Source organism: Sciurus vulgaris (assembly GCF_902686455.1).
Source record: "Sciurus vulgaris genome assembly, chromosome: 17".
Taxonomy (NCBI): domain Eukaryota; kingdom Metazoa; phylum Chordata; class Mammalia; order Rodentia; family Sciuridae; genus Sciurus; species Sciurus vulgaris.
Genome location: NC_136478.1, coordinates 60,026,939 through 60,047,552, shown reverse-complemented (window position 1 = coordinate 60,047,552; position 20,614 = coordinate 60,026,939). Strand labels below are relative to the sequence as shown.

General features: G+C 38.6%; 1 protein-coding gene and 1 long non-coding RNA gene across 2 annotated transcripts in view; both read right to left on the bottom strand.

Annotated features, from left to right (window-relative positions):
• LOC306648945 overlaps positions 1 to 20,614 on the bottom strand; it is a 440,075-nt gene that overhangs the window by 219,853 nt on the left and 199,608 nt on the right. The gene's annotated exons all lie outside the window — the stretch shown is intronic.
• Positions 10,832 to 11,782, bottom strand: LOC306647709 (vomeronasal type-1 receptor 4-like; the record flags this gene model as incomplete). Its single annotated transcript, XM_079117205.1, has 1 exon — positions 10,832 to 11,782. One exon carries the CDS (start codon positions 11,780 to 11,782, stop codon positions 10,832 to 10,834), a length of 951 nt encoding a protein of 316 aa, XP_078973331.1.

The following is a 20,614-nucleotide window of genomic DNA, read 5'->3' as shown; positions in this document are numbered from 1 at the left end:
AACAGACTAAAAGTCAAGAATCACATGATTATTTCAATAGATGCAGAAAAAGCATTTGATAAAATACAGCATCCCTTCATGCTCAAAACACTAGAAAAAAATAGGGATAGTGGGAACATTCCTTAACATTGTAAAGGCCATCTATGTTAAGCCCATGGGTAATATCATTCTAAATGGTGAAAAACTGAAAGCATTCCCCCTAAAAACTGGAACAAGGCAGGGATGCCCTCTTTCACTACTTCTATTCAATATCGTCCTTGAAACTCTAGCCAGAGCAATTAGACAAACCAAAGAAATTAAAGGGATACACAATAGCCTCAAAAAAATAAAATACTTGGGAATCAATCTCACAAAAGAGGTGAAAGACTTCTCCAATGAGAAGTACAGAACACTAATGAAAGAAATTAAAGAAAACTTTAGAAGATGGAAAGATCTCCTATGTTCTTGGATAGGCAGAATTAATATTATCAAAATGGCCATACTACCAAAAGTGCTATACAGATTCAATGCAATTCCAATTAAAATCCCAATGACGTACCTTACAGAAATAGAGCAAGCAATTATGAAATTCATCTGGAAGAATAAGAAACCCAGAATAGCTAAAGCAATCCTTACCAGAAAGAGTGCAGCAGGGGGTATTGCAATACCAGATCTTCAACTCTACTACAAAGCAATAGTAACAAAAACGGCATGGTATTGGTACCAAAATAGAAAGGCAGATCAATGGTACAGAATAGAGGACATGGACACAAACCCCCCAAAAATACAATTTTTTCATACTAGACAAAGTTGCCAAAAATATGCAATGGAGAAAAGATTGCCTCCTCAACAAATGGTGCTGGGAGAATTTGAATTGGAAATCCATATGCAGAAGAATGAAACTAAACTCATATCTCTCACCATGCAGGAAACTAAACTCAAAATGTATTAAGGACCTTGGAATCAGACCAGAGACCTTGCAAATTATAGAAGAAAAAGTACGTCCAGATCTTCAACATGTTGGCTTAGGACCAGACTTCCTCAACAGGACTCCCATAGCACAAGAAATAAAAGCAAGAATCAACAACTGGGATAAATTCAAACTAAAAAGTTTTCTCTCAGCAAAGGAAACTATCAGCAATGCAAATAAAAAGCCTACAGCATGGGAGAAAATCTTTGGCAATCATACTTCAGTTAGAGCACTAATCTCCAGAATCTTTAAAGAACTCAAAAAACTCTACACCAAGAATGGAAATAATCCAATTGACAAATGGGCTAAGGAAATGAATAGACACTTCACAGAAGAAGATGTACAAGCAATCAACAAACATATGGAAAAGTGTTCAACATCTCTTGTAATAAGAGAAATGCAAATCAAAACCACCCTAAGATTCCATCTCACCCCAATTAGAATGGCGATTATCAAGAATGCAAGCAACAACAGGTGTTGGCGAGGATGTGGGGAGAAAGGTACACTCATACATTGCTGGTGGGACTGCAAATTAGTGCAGCCACCCTGGAAAGCAGTGTGGCAATTCCTTAGAAAACTTGGAATGGAACCACCATTTGACCCAGCTATCCCACTCCTTGGCCTATACCCAAAGGACTTAAAATCAGCATACTACAGAGATACAGCCACATCAATGTTCATAGCTGCTCAATTCACAATAGCCAGATTGTGGAACCAACTTAGATGTCCTTCAATTTATGAATGGATAAAGAAACTGTAAGATATATATATATCTTACATATATATATACAGTATGTATATATATATATACATACTCAGCCATAAAGAATGATAAAATTATGGCATTTGTAGGCAAATGGATGAAATTGGAGAATATCATGCTAAGTGAGATAAGCCAATCTCAAAAAACCAAAGGTCGAATGATATCTCTAATAAGTGGATGATGACACATAATGGAGGGTGGGAGGGGTTATTGTTAGGGTTAAAATTAGGTTTAGGGAGGGGGGCAATAATGGAGGAAGGATGGACTGTGTAGAGGGAAAAGGGGTGGGAGGGGTGGGCGAAGGGAAAAAATAACAGAATGAATCAAACAACATTACCCTATGTAAATTTTTGATTATGCCATGTACAAACAGAGAAACAACATGTATCCCATTTGTTTACAATAAAAAAAAAAATACACTGCCTCTTCTGGGTGTACAAGGATAAGAGGACAAAAAATAAGAAGTTTAAGAAAAAGGATGTAAGTCCTTTAAACCCAGTACTGGCACCCCCAGTATCATTTATCATCCTAACCCACACAACCTCAGATCTTCTCACTGTGGTCAAGGACATCAGCCCTAAACTGACAAAAAAAAAAAAAAAAAATGCCAGAAAAGTTGCCTGGACTATAGAATAATTGACCGGAGAACCTGGTTTCTCCCCTGCCTTCCAGTCCCTCTTCCCCTGGGGGATGGAACATGCTGACTACAAAGGATGTGGCAATTTTCCTCACTGTTAGCTTATGACCCCAAGGACAGGAATAATCTCCCCTTTTAAGATCTGACAGGACACCCCATTTGGCCAGGGTACATCTATCACTAGGGCAAAGCAGTTCTTGGTGTAAGAGTATCCCATAAACTAAATGCCTGGGGAACTGACAGAATAAGTAACTGTACCCAGAACAGAAAAAGGCAGGAACTAAGGCCAAATGTGTGTTTTGTAGCGAGTGTCTGCAAAGGGATCTTCAAGAAAGCCTTAGAAAAGGATGGAAAGGGCCTCCTTTATTGCATATTGATATGCCTAGTACAAGAGAAAGTCCCAAAGGAGCCTCTGGGTACAATGACTATGGAAAACTCACTTAACATTGATGACATTATGATGAAGATAAGGGAGAGAGATCAGGCTCCAAAATATCCTGTGCTCCAACCCTTTGACTGCAACCTGTGAAAAAGATTAAGAAAGAATTTTTGTATGTACTAGATTTCTGATCCCTCTTCTGGGAAAAAAAAATTGTTATGCAAGTTAAATACATAGATAAAATTCATAAGAATTGTTTCAAAATATAAATTTTAAAATGGACCTTAACTAAAAAAATAAATAAAAAATAAAAAAGTCAAAAGTATGGAAACATTGGAAGGTAAAAGAAATGTTCCTAAGTGAAAAAGTATTTTGTCTGGTAAAGTAGTATTCTTGTGCTAACATCCAAGTTGAGAGGACAGAACTAAGGATAAAGCAAGTTAAAAATACCTAAGTATGTCGCAGAAATTCTGCAGAAGGTAAATCTCAAGAAGTGTGTGTTTGTGATTAAATTGGCTTTAATTAACACCATTGATTATTTAAGTTTTAATACCTGATATGAAACAGAGTCTAAAATATTGGTTTGCTCTTATCTATCAAGGCAATTTTCTTGTATTTGTATGTGTTAGGTTTTATTACTTAGGGAAACTGAGTCTTAAGGAAATTAGGGTTTGTACATGTTTTAAAGTTTTAAATGATTACTTTGTAACTGGTTAAACAAACAGCTGTTATTTAGGTTATAACAATATAGTTGACACCCAAAATATGTGACTAGGTATATGTATGTATCTGAAAACTATACCAGTCTAGGCGTTGTGTAAGTGTTATGTGAAAGTGTATAAAATGAAGGGTTTGGATGGTGGCTCATTGGTGGCTTAGCATGTGTGAGGCACTGGGTTCTATTCTCTGCAACACATATAAATAAATAAATAAAGAAATTGAAGTTCCATCCACATCTAAAAATGTATAAAATGAAAGTGTATGTAAATTTATGGACAAGATAACCAATTAGTGCTCTCTTTTATATGTGGCCATAGAAGCACCAGACTGTCATTTAAAGATCTGTCTTATACCTGTTTACTTTGACTAAGTCCATTTCTGATTTTTAGCACCATTTCCTAAATGCATGAGATTTAATCCTCTCCTTTGATTTTTGTTAACACACAGACATATGATTATACTCTCCAGATTCTAAAAGTTAAAACTTAGTTAACTGTAACAGTTAGGAGACAATTTTGAAAAGTTGTTCTCCAAACTTAAATTATCTGTAGGAAAATTCTCAGACTTGTAGAAAAATAACAGATTCAGTTGATATTTATTCATGTCACTTGATGTTTTATAGCCGGATAAAGTTACCTCTTGTTAATAAGTTATATGTAGAAGGTTGTGTTACTCTTTGCATTGGAATTGAAATTTAAATGCATTTTTGAAAGAGAATAAGGAGTGTCTGACCTGTTTAAAGGCGATAAAGACTTTATGAAATGTTTTAAAAAGAAGTAAAGATCTGTTTCAGAAATAAAACAGCTTACTTAAGTTTTGTTAAGAGGCCATCACACCTGAGTTAATTCTCTGCCTCTCACCTTATTCCATGTTAGGATAACCACTCAATTTCATTTAAAGTTAAATTTATAAGATAGGCTTTTGATATAAGTATTACTTTAATCTTAAAATAGAAATATAATACATAGTTAATTAAATGTTTAGGATTACAAAATTGTTTTTTCATAGATATAATAAAATCTAAATATGGTTTTACTTTTGTTAATTTTATTTTACATTTCCTTTTAAACTTTATAACTGTTGTCTGTTAGTACTTTACAGAAGCACAGCTTCTAATATATTAACCAGAGTTAATTTGAGATAATGAGTGAAGAGCTATTTGGTAGACAATATATGTCTGATTTCCAGTATAATACTGACCCCAATTAAATGAAAGGGGTACATAACTATAAAATTATAGGCATCAAAGTAAAAACCTAATACTCCTACTTTAAGACTGGTAAAACTGGTCTGCTGGATGATTAATACCAAAACTTAGAGACTAAAGATAAGGGCCAAGGAAAATAGCCAATATTTGGCTCTTGCCCTCTGAGGTCAGCTTGAAACGAGGGAACAACAGGAAATTATCTAAAGTCTTTACAATTCTTGGCCCCATGACCTCCTGATCAGAGAGATCAATGGGACCCTAGATAAGAGGAAGTCAGTGCACATTCTGTGAAGAGGAGGGTCACTGGAAAGGTACATGATTCTCTAATGTTTCCATGGGAAGCCATATGTGCTCAAAAAGACCTGGACCTATCCTAGCAGATGGCACTAGAGAAACTAAGAGACTTCTCACAAGTTCCCAAGAGTGATCCCCTGGGGAATTTCAGTTGATTCTTAACAGAAGATAGGGACAAGGTCAATTTTGACCAAGTTGGTCTTAAACACCTGACAGGAGAGTTACAAAGTAGAGCCCTTCTGTGAGCAACATCCACAAGTAAGGTGGCACAATTGCTACCAAAGGGATTAGAGACCACCAGGAAATTACAACTAACTATATAAGGAAACCCACCTACAGTGGATCCAGTGTTTCCAGTTGTTCTTTTAATAATTAGGCAAACAGGATTCTCCCTAAATGAGATTCTCTCTGGGTACCCTCCTCTCATTATAAGAGGTATATATAAAAAGATCTAAAATTAAAAAGCATCACGCCCACCCCTTTAAACCAGGAGATACTAATTTTTTTTTAGTTTCATTCTGTTGCATATGGATTTCCACTTTTCCCAGCACCATTTGTTGAAGAGGCTATCTTTTCTCCATTGCATATTTTTGGCACCTTTGTATAGTATTAGAAAATTGTATTTATTTGGGTTTGTGTCCGTGTCCTCTATTCTGTACCATGATCTACCTGTCTATTTTGGTGCCAATACCATGCTGTTTTTGTTACTATTGCTTTGTAGTATAGTTGAAGTTCTGGTATTGTGAAATCCCCTGTTTCTTTCTTCCTGCTAAGGATTGTTTTAGCTATTCTGGGTTTCTTATTCTTCCAGATGAATTTCATGACTGCTTGCTCTATTCTGTAAGGTACATCATTGGGATTTTAATTGGAATTGCATTGAATCTATATAGCACTTTAGGTATTATGGCCATTTTGACAATATTAATTCTTCCTATCCATGAACATGGGAGATCTTTCCATCTTCTAAGGTCTTCCTTAATTTCTTTCTTCAATGTTTTGTAGTTTTCATCATAGAGATCTTTCACCTCTTTGGTTAGATGGATGCCCAAGTATTTTATTTTATTTTTTTGAGGCTATTGCAAATGGAGTTGTTTTCCTCATTTCCCTTTCAGCTGTTTCGTTGCTTACATATAAAAATGCTTTAGATTTATGCGTGTTGATTTTATAGCCTGCTATTTTGCTGAATTCATTGATGAGGAGAGAGAAGTCTGAAGTTACTAAAATACATAATGTGAAAGGAAATATCATGACAGACACCGCTGAGATACAGAACATAATGAGAAGCCACTTTGAAAATCTGTATTCCAACAAAATAGAAAGTACCGAAGACATTGACAAATTTCTAGAGACATATGCTCCTCTCAAACTGAACCAGGAGGACATACACGATTTAAGCAGATCAATATGAAGCAATGAAATAGAAGAAACCATTAAAAATCTACCATCCAAGAAAAGCCCAGGACCAGATGGATTCTCAGCCGAGTTCTACAAGACCTTCAAAGAAGAACTCATTCCAATACTTCTCAAAATATTCCAGGAAATAGAAAAGGAGGGTACCCTACCAAACTCATTCTATGAAGCTAATATCATCCTTATATCCAAACCAGGCAAAGACACATCAAGGAAAGAAGACTTTAGACCAATAGCCTTGATGAATATAGATGCAAAGATCCTTAACAAAATATTGGCAAACCATATCCAAAAAATATTAAGAAAATTGTGCAGCACGATCAAGTGGGGCTCATCCCTGGAATGCAAGGATGGTTCAACATTCGTAAATCAATAAACGTAATCCATCATGTCAGTAGACTTAAGGATAAGAATCATATGGTTATTTCAATTGATGTAGAAAAAGCGTTTGACAAAATACAACACCCCTTCATGCTCAAAACACTAGAAAAAATAGGGATAGTAGGAACATACCTGAACATTGTAAAGGCTATTTATGCTAAGCCCATGACCAACATCATTCTTAATGGAGAAAAACTGAAACCATTTCTTTTAAAAATGGGAACAAGACAGGGATGTCCTCTTTCACCACTTCTATTCAACATTGTTCTCGATACTCTAGCCATAGCAATTAGGCAGAACAAAGAAATTAAAGGGATATGAATAGGAAAAGAGGAACTTAAACTGTCACTATTTGCGGATGACATGATTCTATATTTAGAGGATCCAAAAACCTCCTCCAGAAAACTTCTAATTTTTTTTTAAGTAATAATAAAGTCAAGTCCAATTCCTAATGCTTCTTTAGAGGGGTTCTTTGACCATCTTTTTATCCAGCCCTAATACAGTAATGATAGAAAAGGTGGCCCCTTGCATTGATCACAGCAGTGTAAAAGTAGCCTCTGATGGTTGGGAGTGCATTTTTGATCCAGCTGCATCTGGCAAGTTGACCATCCAAAATAAAGAAAGCTACAAACTGAAAGCCCTCAAGGACAAAAGCATGCTTTATTTACTCTGGAAGGTGACTAATCTATGCACAGCAGAAGTTTGAGGAACTGACTGCTACCTGGAATAAATGGACCATTTTTATGTTCTGCATTCGTCTATTTTACTGTCATACTCCTCCTGGCACTCCTGTTTGGTACCTGAATATTTAACATACTGACCTGATTTGTCTCCTCCTGCTTAGAGGCCAGGAAATTACAAATGATCCTGTGGAGTTACCAGTGGATTAAATCAGAGGACATGGACAGAGGTGATGCCATTAAGAGGGTTTAAAAAGGCATGAAAGGAGGGAAATGTGATGGCAAAACCAGGACTGGTTGTGAAATGAAATTACAAAAATGTTATGGAAAGAGTCCCATGCCTGGGGAGGCGTCAGTCCTCTTTTGTCTCTTAGCCTTTCTCCAGGAAGTCTTAATTACCCATGTGTCCCTGCCTGTTGCATTGTCAATAACTGCCCTAAGAGTCTAACTACTCTCTCCTGAAATGTAGTAGACGTCTGTGAAAAGAGCTGTTTTTTCTGATCTGTTCTGTGAGCATGCTTTATGTTAGAGACACTGCACAAGGCCTTCAGTCACATAGACTAGAAAAAAAAAAAAAGAAAAAGAAAAAGGAAAAAGCCCCAATTATAGAATGGATTTAAGTTGAAGTCAAATAACGTATAAATATTGTGAGAAACTGTGGATCAGGGCTCAGAATTTGGAGTGTTAATCTCCTCTGAACCTGCTGGTGTACTTTCTGAGTGCCATCTTGTTGTTGCCATGTCTCTGTTTCATCCATTACTACACTTCTCTTCATCCACAGGGCTGCAGCCTGGGGATGTACTTTGCATCTGGGCACCAGGAGCAGAGGCAGAAGAGTGTTGGTATGTGGGAGACCCCAGCAGCTGCAGCAGGAGAGGCCTCATCAGGATTTCAGCCCACCTCAGGCAAAGCCTGGAACCTCACCAGGTAAACAGTACAGGCTGAGCATCCCTTGCCCCAGAAATGATTGGGATTGGAGTCATTTTGCTACCAGAACTTTTTAGATTTTAATATTTCAATGTATATAATGTTTCCATCTTGGAGATGAAAGCCTCATGTAAACCTGAATCTATTTATGTCTCATACACATCTTAGACCTGAAGGTGATTTTACCCCAGTGTTTATGTACCAGTGTTTTGCCTGTGATCTGACACAGGAGATCAGGTGTAAAATTTTTCTTACATGGTGCCATGAGAGTGATCCAAGTGTTTCATCTTTTAGATTGTTGAATTAAGGATGCTGACTGAACCTCCTATACCCCTTTAGGCCATCTCAGGTACAGCTCCTTTGACACTCTGGAATTCATGATGAAGAATCTAAGCTGAAGTTTGTGACAGCAGGGAGTGTTTTGATCCCAGTTTGTTGCCATTTAAGGAAATGGGGGCAGGGAGAACCCTGCTGGGTTTTCAGGAAGCTCCTGATATTGTTTCCTGATCCAGGTGTGGAACATGGCTATGTCCACTGTGAAAATTCAGAAAAGAAGGAACATTTTGGGATATTTGGCAGAATAATACACAGGAGATTTAACAATTAAAAGAGATGGTATACTTGAAGGAAAGAGGACCCTAGGCTGACACCTGGATTGAATAGAGAAGATGAAGGAAAAGGTGAATTTCATTCCTCAAAAGGGTCATGAAGGAAAGAAGGAAGAGAGGGCTGGGGAACTTCTAGCAGACATCTCAGACATGCTGAGAAGGAGTGACAAAACCAAGGGACACACAGCAGATGTTGGAAGGAGTCAGTCATTGAGGGACAGTTCCTAAGTTGAAGGTACTTGGTGCACATCCACATGGCACTGTGATCGATGCAGCAGCAGTAGGAAGCAGAGATTGTAAAAGCATGTGTAGGAAAATAATGTATTCAAAGGAAAAAAGTAATTCTGGTGTTAGGTGTCATGTTTGACCCAAACAAAGTTAGAAAACTGTTCAAATGTGAGCTATAAAGTGTGTAACCAAAACATAAGAATTTATGGCCACACAGATATCATCCATGAGCCACAGTGGTGGTAAAAGGAGGCAAGGATCCACCTACATATTACCTGTGAGACATTCTGAGGATCTGAGTGAAACCCTGACTTCAACAGAACAAGGACTTCAAGGTAGGGGAGCTGAAAGTGAAGAAAAGGGGTGTGGGGCAAAGACTCTGCAAAGACCGTGATGGTAGCACAGGGGAAAGTGTCTCACTGCATGCAATGGGGAATTACTGAGAGAAGACACATGTCAACCCAGAAATGAGAGATTGCACCCAGGTAGGAAACCCCTCTTCCAAATCTGAATGGTATCACTGTGGAAAGGTTTCTGCAGACATCAGAGATGATCCCAGTCAGCTCACTGCATGTTCAGGAGTGATTCTCCCTGACCTCCCAATTCTCCTCTCCAGCTCTATTGGTAGAGCTCTCCTCATATTACAGATAGGATTCCTGCACCAGGAGGAGCCTATGTGGTCCCTTTGGTTATCATGTCTGTTTTTGTCAGCTTTTTTTGCTGCCCTGACTATAAGATCTGACCAGAACAATTTTAAAGGAGGAAATGTTTATTGGAGGGCTCACAGTTTCATAGGTCTTATTCCATAGAAATCCTTGGGGCTCAAGGCGAGGCAGAATATCATGGCAAAAGAGTGTACATAGAGAAACATATCATCAGAAAGCAGAGAGAGAGAGAGAGAGAGAGAGAGAGAGAGAGAGAGAGAGAGAGAGAGAGAGAGAGAGAGAGAGAGAGAGAGAGTGAGTCTCCACTCTCCAGATACAAAATACATATCTCATAGCCATGTCCCCAATGAGCCACTTGCTCCAGTCACACCCACCCACCTCCAGCTACCACTTAGTTAATCCCATCAGGGAATAATTCACTGATTAGGTTAAGACTCCCACAATCCAATCATTTCTCCTCTGATCCTTCTTGCATTGTGTCACACATGAGCTTTTGGGGGACACCTCATATTCAAGCCATAACAATATCTTATGCCCTCAGGACACTGGTGTACATCCAAACCCTAAAGTGGTTCCTGAAAATGTAAGGTGGGCAATGGGCATTGGTAGGATACATAGAAGCAGTTTCTTAGTGTAGCATACTTTAATAGAAGTATGATACAAACTCCACATTAAATTCTGCATTTTTTCTAACTGTAATTTTTAAGTCCATAAGAAATTATAAATATAGTTTGAATAGTAGGTACAAAAATAATCATTTATTTCAAAATATAATTTGTGTAAACAAAGTGAAAATTATCAATGTAGTCTCTGTACATTTGATCAAACTAAGTCTTCTAACTCTGAGTGCATTTCACATTGGTAGAATATCTCAATTCACACTAGTGTCATATGAAGTGCTCAAGGGCAACATGGCATTTTTTTTGCCAATTTAAGTCACTAGAGATGCTACCCTGTTGTAGACTGAAGCCTGGGGCATCAGATCAGTCATCAAATGCCCTTTGGGAACCTCTCAGTCTCATCATTGAAGAGAATGAATTGAATTGGGAAATAATTTTATTATTTTTCATAAGCAAAAATGGACAGATGGTTGGGTAGCATGAAGTTAGAGCTACAATGACACTCTGCAGCCTTGTGATTTTGTGGTGTGTATAAAATGAGTAAAGAGTCAAACAGTTGTTTGAGAAATATGAGAACACAAAGCAACCTACAAGCAGGAGGATGGTGCGGGTGGCTTTGTGTTCAGGAGATGACTGGGAGGAGATGCAGGAGCTGTGGATGTGCTGGGCTCTCCTGCGGTGTCTGTAGAGAAGACTCACCATGTACAGGCTGGTGCAGATCATGAGGAGCACAAACACCAGATCATGAAGCAAGATGACACTCATAAATAGCCCTGAGTTCTGATTTTCAAGGTGTCTGGTTTGACAGTATGCATTAACATAGCCATGACCAACCAGAGTGAAATTGCTATTTGTTGTGACAGTTTCGATAACATGAATGTAGATGAGCATGTTGATGACCCAGAAAAAAAGCAACAAGGGATAAATGCATGCAGGGAACTTAAATTTAAGCCACACCCACTTAGAGTTACTGGGACTGACTGTGATGGCTTGAAATGCACTCAGGAGAGAGGTGGTGCATATGGAAACACCTCGGGTCACTCTGTATGAGAACAAAACTGTCTGACAACCAACTTCATCCAAAAATCGCCTTACTCCCAAGGTTGATGCAATATCTGGTATTATGGTGAATATGATGTTTAGAATATTCACAAAGAGCAACTGTGTAATAATGGGATCGATGTGCTTCTTCAGATGGGAATTAACTAAGAAGGTGTATGCATATAACATGAAAAGCAAGGTGTTCCCCAGGACACCAGTGCACAACTCAGAGATGAGGAAAACCCCAAAGATTGTGTCACTTGGAATCACCATCATCATCTTATTATCTTTTAGTGCTGAGGATAAAATCAAGCCTTGGCACACCCTAGGCAGTTGCAGAGGTGCAGTACCTCTGAGTTGCAAGCAGAGCCCAGGATCATTATCTTAAAGATGTGTTTGAAGTTTTAATGAGGACAACAGGCCCTGTAATGATAAATGAATAATCATTTAGGTTATTTTTAAAATATAGATTGTTAACAAATATTGAGAATTCAGGAAGAGAAAAGAGTGGTGAAATGTCCAGTTCTCTGAGTTTTAGGGCCTGGATAGACACTTCCAGAGCCTGGATTGCAGACTCCTGGGAACAGCAGATCACAGAAAGAGGCAGGGAAGGAAGGTAGGATTCAAGCCACATCACTGCCTTATAGAATACTGAGCAGGGAATATGAGGCCTGTGTGAAGGGCAAGTGTGCAAGTTATCTGGCATGTTTTCGTCTGAGCCTCAGACTATATGTCATCTTCAGCCTATGTTTCTGTAGTGTCACCTAGCTGAAGAGCATGTTCCTTCTAACAGGCAGACTACCCAGTGTACTTCAACTTCTGCCTTGGAGCTTTCAGGGCACACACCACTCCTCCATGTCAATAACTTCTGAACAATCAGGCAGCACAGTGTTTCCTACATGGGGACTTTTCACCTCCCTCCCTACTCATGGGTCAAACAGCAATGATCTGAGATATTTGTGTATCTCACAACTTCTGCTGAGCTAGAAACGTGCAGAATGGCAAGCTCAATATAGGTCAGTCCTCAGGACAAGTCTCTGGACACAAATTTCCAGCAGAATCTGCCCATATACCATGGTTGATGAACCCAGGCTAACAAAATGTCCCTGTATCCTGAGGCCTGAAAGATGTGGAAAATTCACTTTTTGGTCTTAATATTGCTGAATGCTTGTTATGGATGCAGAATTAATAGATTCACAAGTGTAAGGTGCAGCAGAAATGATATGACATTCTTTCAGGTTAATATTTAAATTGATGAAGTTATTGTCTCAAATGTATTTTTTGTATTTTGGAGTTTATTTCACTATTTCATTTGATTGGGGATAGTTTCTTCCACTGACCCTGTTGATCCTTCACTCGAACCATACATAGATTTTATTCCCTGCTGGACCTCTGGTCAATTCCATGTGTGGCTCCACACTGAGCAAGTGCATGAGAACACTCTCATGACATCCCAGGCTGCACTTTCACCACAATCCCTGCCTTGGCATGATCTGCATTGCAATGAGCCCACCCTCATTACACTGTTAATGGAGCAGCACTCAAATTATTTATTGAACACCCACAGTGTTTGAGCACGGTTCCTCCATAGGCTCATTTGTGCCTTCCACCAATTATGCAATTTAGGTTTAAGAGTTAGAATTGTTTAAAATCATGATTCTTTACATATTTGTCTATGGTGATCATACTCTGAGTTTTAAAGTTCATGATGGTTTGAATATGTTTTCAAATAATTTCAGGTGATACCTGATCATTTATAATTTTCCACTTTCTCTAAGTATGCCCCCCTTACTGTTAGGCAGAGATCTTACCTCAGCCACTTTCTCTCCTTCCAGGGTACCTGCCCCTAGCAATCCTAAGTCATTTATAACTTGATCATCCAGACCTATTCACAATATTCCTTCAGTATCAGTGGAGATCAGACTCCCTCTTGCTGCAGGTAGGAGGACAGGGATTATTCCCAGCCTCTCATCTTGGAATGAGAATCCATCTGCACAGCCTGGATGGATGAGGGTTATCAGTTTCATTGCAGATGAGAGGATAGGGGACCATAGCAGTGAGAAGAGCACCCTGGGGCCTGAGGATGTTCACATACAACACTCTTGACCTCCCAGGAGGGAAAATTAACAGAGAAATGGACGATGTCAGTCTAAAACCATGATAGGACCCAGATGGGTTGCAAAGCAGAGGAATAGGGTGTGCAGCATGGAAACAGCAGGAAAGGAATTTAAACCTCCTGCTTAGATGCTGTCAGCCCCACCAGCCCACAGGGAAGGGAGAGCAGGAACTGGTGTCAGATATTTCACTTTTGATAAGAGCGTGAAATTAAAGTATCCTTCACAGAACAATCTGTAAATGGGTGTATTAATTACATCATTTCACCATTCCTCACTGTGTATAAATCACAATGCACTCTCTGCACCACATGTATAAATGCAGTGATAATCATTTCAAATAAACAAATATGCATCCAAATGAGACAAATTATGGGAAAGACATGAAGTTCCTTGGAAGTCTAGCATGTAAAATCAGACAGAGAGAGAAAGTCACTAATCACATTTATGAGAAAAACAGTTTTAAAATTTTGAGCTCAAGTACATATATTATCAACATATATAAAGAAAAAACATGGGTTAATAGACCACAGTGGAAGATTTTAGTAATCTATTTCCACACAAAGGGATATGCACAGGAATATCAGGATATAGTTAATTAATCATGTCAAATCACTCTTTACTGTTATATAGAGGATTACCACAGCAGTCAGTGGAAAATACCCACCACTCCCCTGGGGCACTTGTGAAGCAAAATTAATCTCAGATTAGTATTTTAATAAAATGAATGTCTATTAATATTTAATAGTTTATATATATCAATTTAAAGGTTGCTATGAAAACATAAGTCTGAATTGAGTATAAAGGGAGAAATAAAATGAAATATAAATAAATGAATATCAATTGAGCCATTGAAAATGAATATGAGAGCATGAGAAAAATCAGAGAGCACAGGAGACCCAAGATTGTTGTGGAGTTGAATGGCAATTTCATGTAGGTGTTATGAGAATACTCAAGATCTTCACATCAAGAATGTTTGTCAGAGACTTTAAACAAAACTCAATTTTTACAATGAAAGATAAACAGAAATATAACAGATCCTAACATACACAAGAAATGAAAGAATGGAGATAGAACAAGCATGAGTGAAGGAAAAGAGAATTATAATTAGAAACTAAAAGACAGGAACATATAGGAAAATTATAATAGAAATGATAGAAGGATTTGAAAATGACTCAATTCTCCTTGCAGAGGCTAAATCAGAGTAAAGGGTATGTGCAAAAGGACTTACTACCTCTCTATTGAGTCTGAGTGCTGCTGGGTCCCTGCTCCAAGCAGTTGGCCTCTCCAACAGGGTGAGCCTGTTGGAATGGCTGGGTCTCAACAGCACAGCCTGTGTTTCAGGGACAGAAGGACAGAACCTCTCCTCCCAGGGGACATCAATCACCTTGTCACCTGCTGCCTCAATGACTTTGTTTACCAGGAATCATTTTGATGCACCCAGAGGAAGCAACAAGTTCTCTCCCAAATGCACAGTGACTCTGGGTGTAACTGTTAGGTTACTAATTAGGAGTCCTTGGTCATCACTTGAGGATGTGTTTTCCCTGGATGAACTGCTTCAGAAAGTAAACTTGAAGATCTAGAAATGCACTAATAGTTTCCATGCAAATAATGGAAATGACCACAGACCTTGATCCAAGCTGACCCTGAACATGATACCAGAGGACATGCTGCCTGCTCTATGGGGGGCCACTGTGCCTGCTGCACCCATTATAGTTCACACAGTAATGCCATAAACCCCAATTATTCTATCTAACTCTTCCACATTTGTACTTCTGCATTGTTTTAAAGCACAGAAAAATCTTCTTTGAAAAATACTAACATTTAACTTTAAATTTAAATTTTGCTTCCACTTCTACAAAGGATCCAGAAAGTCACAAAGTGTCATTACCACAAATTAACCCTCTTGGAGATGGAGGGGTGAAAATTAAGTATCCCATGAAGTCCTTATGAACTCCTACACTCAACCTTACTTGTGCATGCATGGATTTGGTGCTAACAAGTAGTTTGTGAATGATGCCCAGGGGACCTGTGCGCAATGCTGTAAGTACGTTCTAGGGCTGGACCTGAATAGCATTGCTAAGACCGTGAGTCAGCACTGGCACCTGAGTTCCCAGATGTCAACAAATATATGGAACACATCCTATGTATTAAATATTAAGCATAAATAAGGTCAAGTGTTTTGAACTAAATGTCCGTGTGCCCTGCAGAGAAACCAACAATTATTCGGAATGTAAGTTTGAATGTTATGGTAGTATTAAAAGTGGTATAGTCAAAACATTCACAGTATTAAACATACTGTGGTTGAACATATACCTTCCACTCAGAGGTCTCCAGGTCAGATGTGACCTGCTACTGAGGTCCATGTTGTTCCAACCTGGATTTTGCATTCTGGTGAGACTGATTTTAGAAGATGCCCCTCTCAGGGCTCTGCAGCAGAGAGTGGTTTGTAGACTAAACTCCTGGTCCACGTGTTCAACTTTGGGCTACAAAATCTCCCCTTGAATCAGCACAACATTCAATACACACCAAACAATGAGTTAACAAATAAGTTCCAGTTATTTGCCACCAAAGTTAGATTATTACAAAATTGCTTCAACAAAATAAAACTTTTCACACATCAATAAAAAGAGTTGCTGATATTTGAAGAGTGAATATAATCCAAGCAATAGAGGATATGAAGAGTGAACAAATGGAAAACTTAGAGTTCAGCATCTACATACCAAAGACATTCCTCATAAAACTAGAAAAGAACAGTCCCAAATGCATTTGGAAGAATGAGACCCATCATATCCAAAGCAATTGTGAGTCAAAAGAGGGATGCTGTAACAGAATGAAATTAAACCTTTATCTCTCACCCTGCATGAAACTCAAAGGGGATCAAAGACTTAAGTACTAGAACAGAGACCCTGCACCTACTAGAAGAAAAAGTAGGCTCAAATCTTCAACATATTGGCTTAGGATCTGACTTTTTTGACAAGATCCTTAAAGTGCAAGAAGTTAAATCAAGAATCAATAAATGGGATGGATTCAAACTAAAAAGCTTCCTCTTAGCAAAAGAAATAATAATGTGAAGAGGGAGCCTATAGATTGGGAGAATATCTTTACCACATGCACCTCAGATAATGTATTAATCTCCAGGATATATAAAGAACTTAAAAAACAACACACACACACACACACACACAAAGCCACAAATAACCCATTCAATAAATGGACTGAGGAAATGATCTGACACTTCACAGAAGAAAATATACAATTGACCAACAAATATATGAAAAAATGTTCAACATCTCTAGCAATTAGAGAAATGCAAATCTAAACTCCTCTAGAATTTCATCTCACTCCAGCAAAAATGGCAATTATCAAGAACATTAGCAACAATAATTCTTGGTGAGGATGTGGGGGAAAAGGCACACTCATACATTGCTGGTGGGACTGCAAATTGGTGCAACCATTATGGAAAGCAGTATGGAGATTCCTTAGAACACTTGGAATGGAACTCCCATTTGGCCCAGCTATCCCAATTATCAGTTTATACCCAAAGGACTTAAAATCAGCATACTATAGTGACACAGCCACATCAATGTTTATAGCAGCTCAATTAACAATAGCTAAACTATGGAACCAGCCTAGATGCCCTTCAACAGATGAATGGATAAAGAAAATGTGGTACATATATAGAATGTAATGTTACTCTGCCTTAAGGAAGAATGAAATTATGGCATTTGCTGGTAAATGGATAGAGTTGGAGAGTATGCTAAGTGAAATAAGCCAAACTCAAAAAACAAAAGGCCAAATGTTTTCTGTGATATGCAAATGGTAATTCAAAATAAGTGGGGCACTAGGGAAGAATAGAGTTATTTTAGATTACGTAGAGGGGAGTGAAGGCAAGAGAAGGGATATGGGGGTAGGAAGGATAGTAGAGACACTATTACCTCATGTACACATATGACTGCATGACCAATGTGATCCTACAATATGTACAGTCAGAAAAATGAGAAATTATACTCCATTTACATATGATTTATCGCAACACATAAATGCATGTATTGTCATGTATAAATAATTAGAGTAAATAAAAAATTTTAAAAATTGAAAAAAAAAAAAAAAAAAAAGGAATGCTAGTGACTCCACAATATCAGACTTCAAATTAGCTTACAGAGCTATATTAACAAAAGCAGCATAGTCTTCTGGCACCAAAACAGGCATTAAGATGAATAGAATAGACTAGAAAACAAGGACAAACACACATTGGTATGGTTATGTGATACTAGACAAAGGTTCCCAAAATGTACTGTGGAGAAAGAAAATCTTTTTAACAAATGGTGTTGGGAAAACTGGATATTCATATGTAGAAGAATGAAACTTGAATGCGACCTCCCATCTTGCAGAAAAGTCAACTAAAATGAATCTAAGACCCATGAAAGAGGCCAGAAACTTTAACTGCTAGAAGAAAATACATCCCCAGAACTCAAATCTGTGGACACAGATAATGTCAATGTAGGGTGTGCCAGGCTAGCTCAGGCACAGGTAAGAACAAACGGAGTCATAACCCAGACCCCGGGAGTTGGGTAAAAGCAGGCTTGTGGTGAACAACCTGCAAACTCATTTATTGCAGGAGAAACCATACATTTTATAGACTTTTAACCCAATCACAATGTGCCACGGGGGATCAGACCACCAGGCCCCTATACAGGTTCCCTTGGTAACACTAGATAAATCTGGGGAGAGTTGTTTACTTTCCTAAGTGACCAGAGTGGAATGCTCCTCTCTGTAGGTATTTCTGATGGGCGTGAATGTGTGAAGGTTTTCCTTACACACTTGAGACATTCACAGCTGCTACCCAAGACTTAGAATTTCTCCCAACATTTCCCCCATTTTTATTAATTTGGACAAGGGGTTCCTTCAGGAGGACCTGATTGACCTTTATGAGTCTCTTGTTGAAAATGAACCACAAACATTTAAGAACTGCAAGAATTATAAGGAAGAGTATACAGACTAGTCCTAACGTCAGATTTGTAGGATTCAGCATGTTTTTTTAGCTTTGATCATATTTATTGTATTGTAGTTGTATCAAATTAATTAACCCTGATTTTTGTCATGTTTGTGACTTCCTGTTCAATGAGGCATGTTACAGTGAGAAATTTTTGTGACCATTCAGCCTTCAGTTGTTGTGCAAGTAAATCTCTGGCATGTGTAAGGTTATGAACACTGCATCTGTTATACAAACAGATGAAGGCTGAATGATAATGGCACACTGAAAACTTTTTGTTACCATTAAATAATCTATTTGCTGTTGTTGTATGTCTATTTGTGATTGTAAATTATGTATGCCATCAAAGGTAAGTGGCTAATGATGTAAGGCCATAGAACAAATCAGAGGAGGTGCGTATAGTTTGTTGAAGGGCAGCAGTAGTGGATCCAGACTGGATTAAGGCAGCAGTGGAGGCAGCTGTGGCAGTGGTAGAAGCAATCCAGGTGTCAGCTATGGCAGCAGAAATTCCAAAGGCTCATCATCTGCGGGATCCAGTTGATGGTCGTGACAAGAGTGATTCTGTTAACCTGATAGGGAACATTAGATCCATGTCAGTAACCATCGTATACAGAAATGAGGGGGTATGAACCATGATATGAAGTGGGATATTAATATCCAGATGGTTAGCAAGAGCACAGCTTAATTGTGTGCAGTTAATCATGCTACCTGCAAGGGTGGTCGAATTGAAGTTTGAAACTTGAATAACATAAAATGGAGGATGTACAAACACTTAATCTTGCCGGTGATAATGGCCTTTATCTCCATATACTGTGGCATTCTGGAATTTCAGAGGAGAAAGTTCTGTGCAAGTGTACTTGTTGCATAGGTTTTTTATGCCAAAGGGTTTACTAGCACTATCAGCCTCGAAGTGAAATACTGTGGCTGCAGATGAATCATTGAATGATAGATCAGTGAAGACCACAGGAATGGCTGCATCATGATAAGTCAGTGTTCCATTAATTCCAGTTATGTAGGGTCCATGGCATAGAACACGAGGTGGAGGGTAATTAAATGTATTAGGTTTGGAACAATCAGGAAGGGTACATTGGGGCTTCATTGTGTCATTGAGGGCATCTGGATAGAGATCTGTCTCCTCAATATTGTCTAGTGGTCCCTGAAAGTAAATGGGATTAGCCAGTGTAGGACCACCAAGGCCTGATTTGTTGGACTTGTGGTGACTTAAGTCATGCATCTTGCATCTTTCTAGGGATTCTATGTCATTCAGGAGACAAAGGATGTTATTAGTCCAGCAATACTCTAGAAAGTTGCCTCCATTACTTGGATAATTGAATTGGATGTGATCATCAGTATGAAGTGATGTATTTGTAAAAGTTGTGTTTATAAGCAAGAAAATTAGAGAATTCTTTATATCAATGCTGATGTTAATGGGTGACTTTGTTGGGGCATTTTGCACAGTGGAAAATCTAGGAAATAAAGGAGTCTGATTATAGACAATCTGAAGTACAGGGGGTTAATAAACAAGTGTCCAAAGGTGGGGGTGGGGGAGAACTAACTTGTGCGGTACTTACCTGAGAATTAGCAGTTATAATAGCACACATGAGTAAGAATAGAGTGCCTGGGCTATGGTCCCCAGATGGTGCCATCGCCATGGCTTGGGTGGCTAATGCTTTTATGTCACCCCATGTTATCTTGTGGGCTTTCCGATGTGGGGGCCATCAGCATTGTTTCTTGTCCAATAGGCTTAATCTTTGGAATTTGGCTAGTGGTGGCTGGCTTGACATTTCTGGCTGATATCCAAATGGGGTTAGGAGTGGACTCTGGGAAAACACAAGCAAACCCTCATCCCTGGGTGATAAGAGGGTGTGGTCCTTGCCATGTGCCTGTGAGTGGGTCTTTCCAGTATACCAGGGGTAAGGGGGTCAGAGAAGGAAAGGAGCCCCAATGTTTATATGCAGGACTCAGTCTGTTGCTATCGAATGTGAGAAAATTACA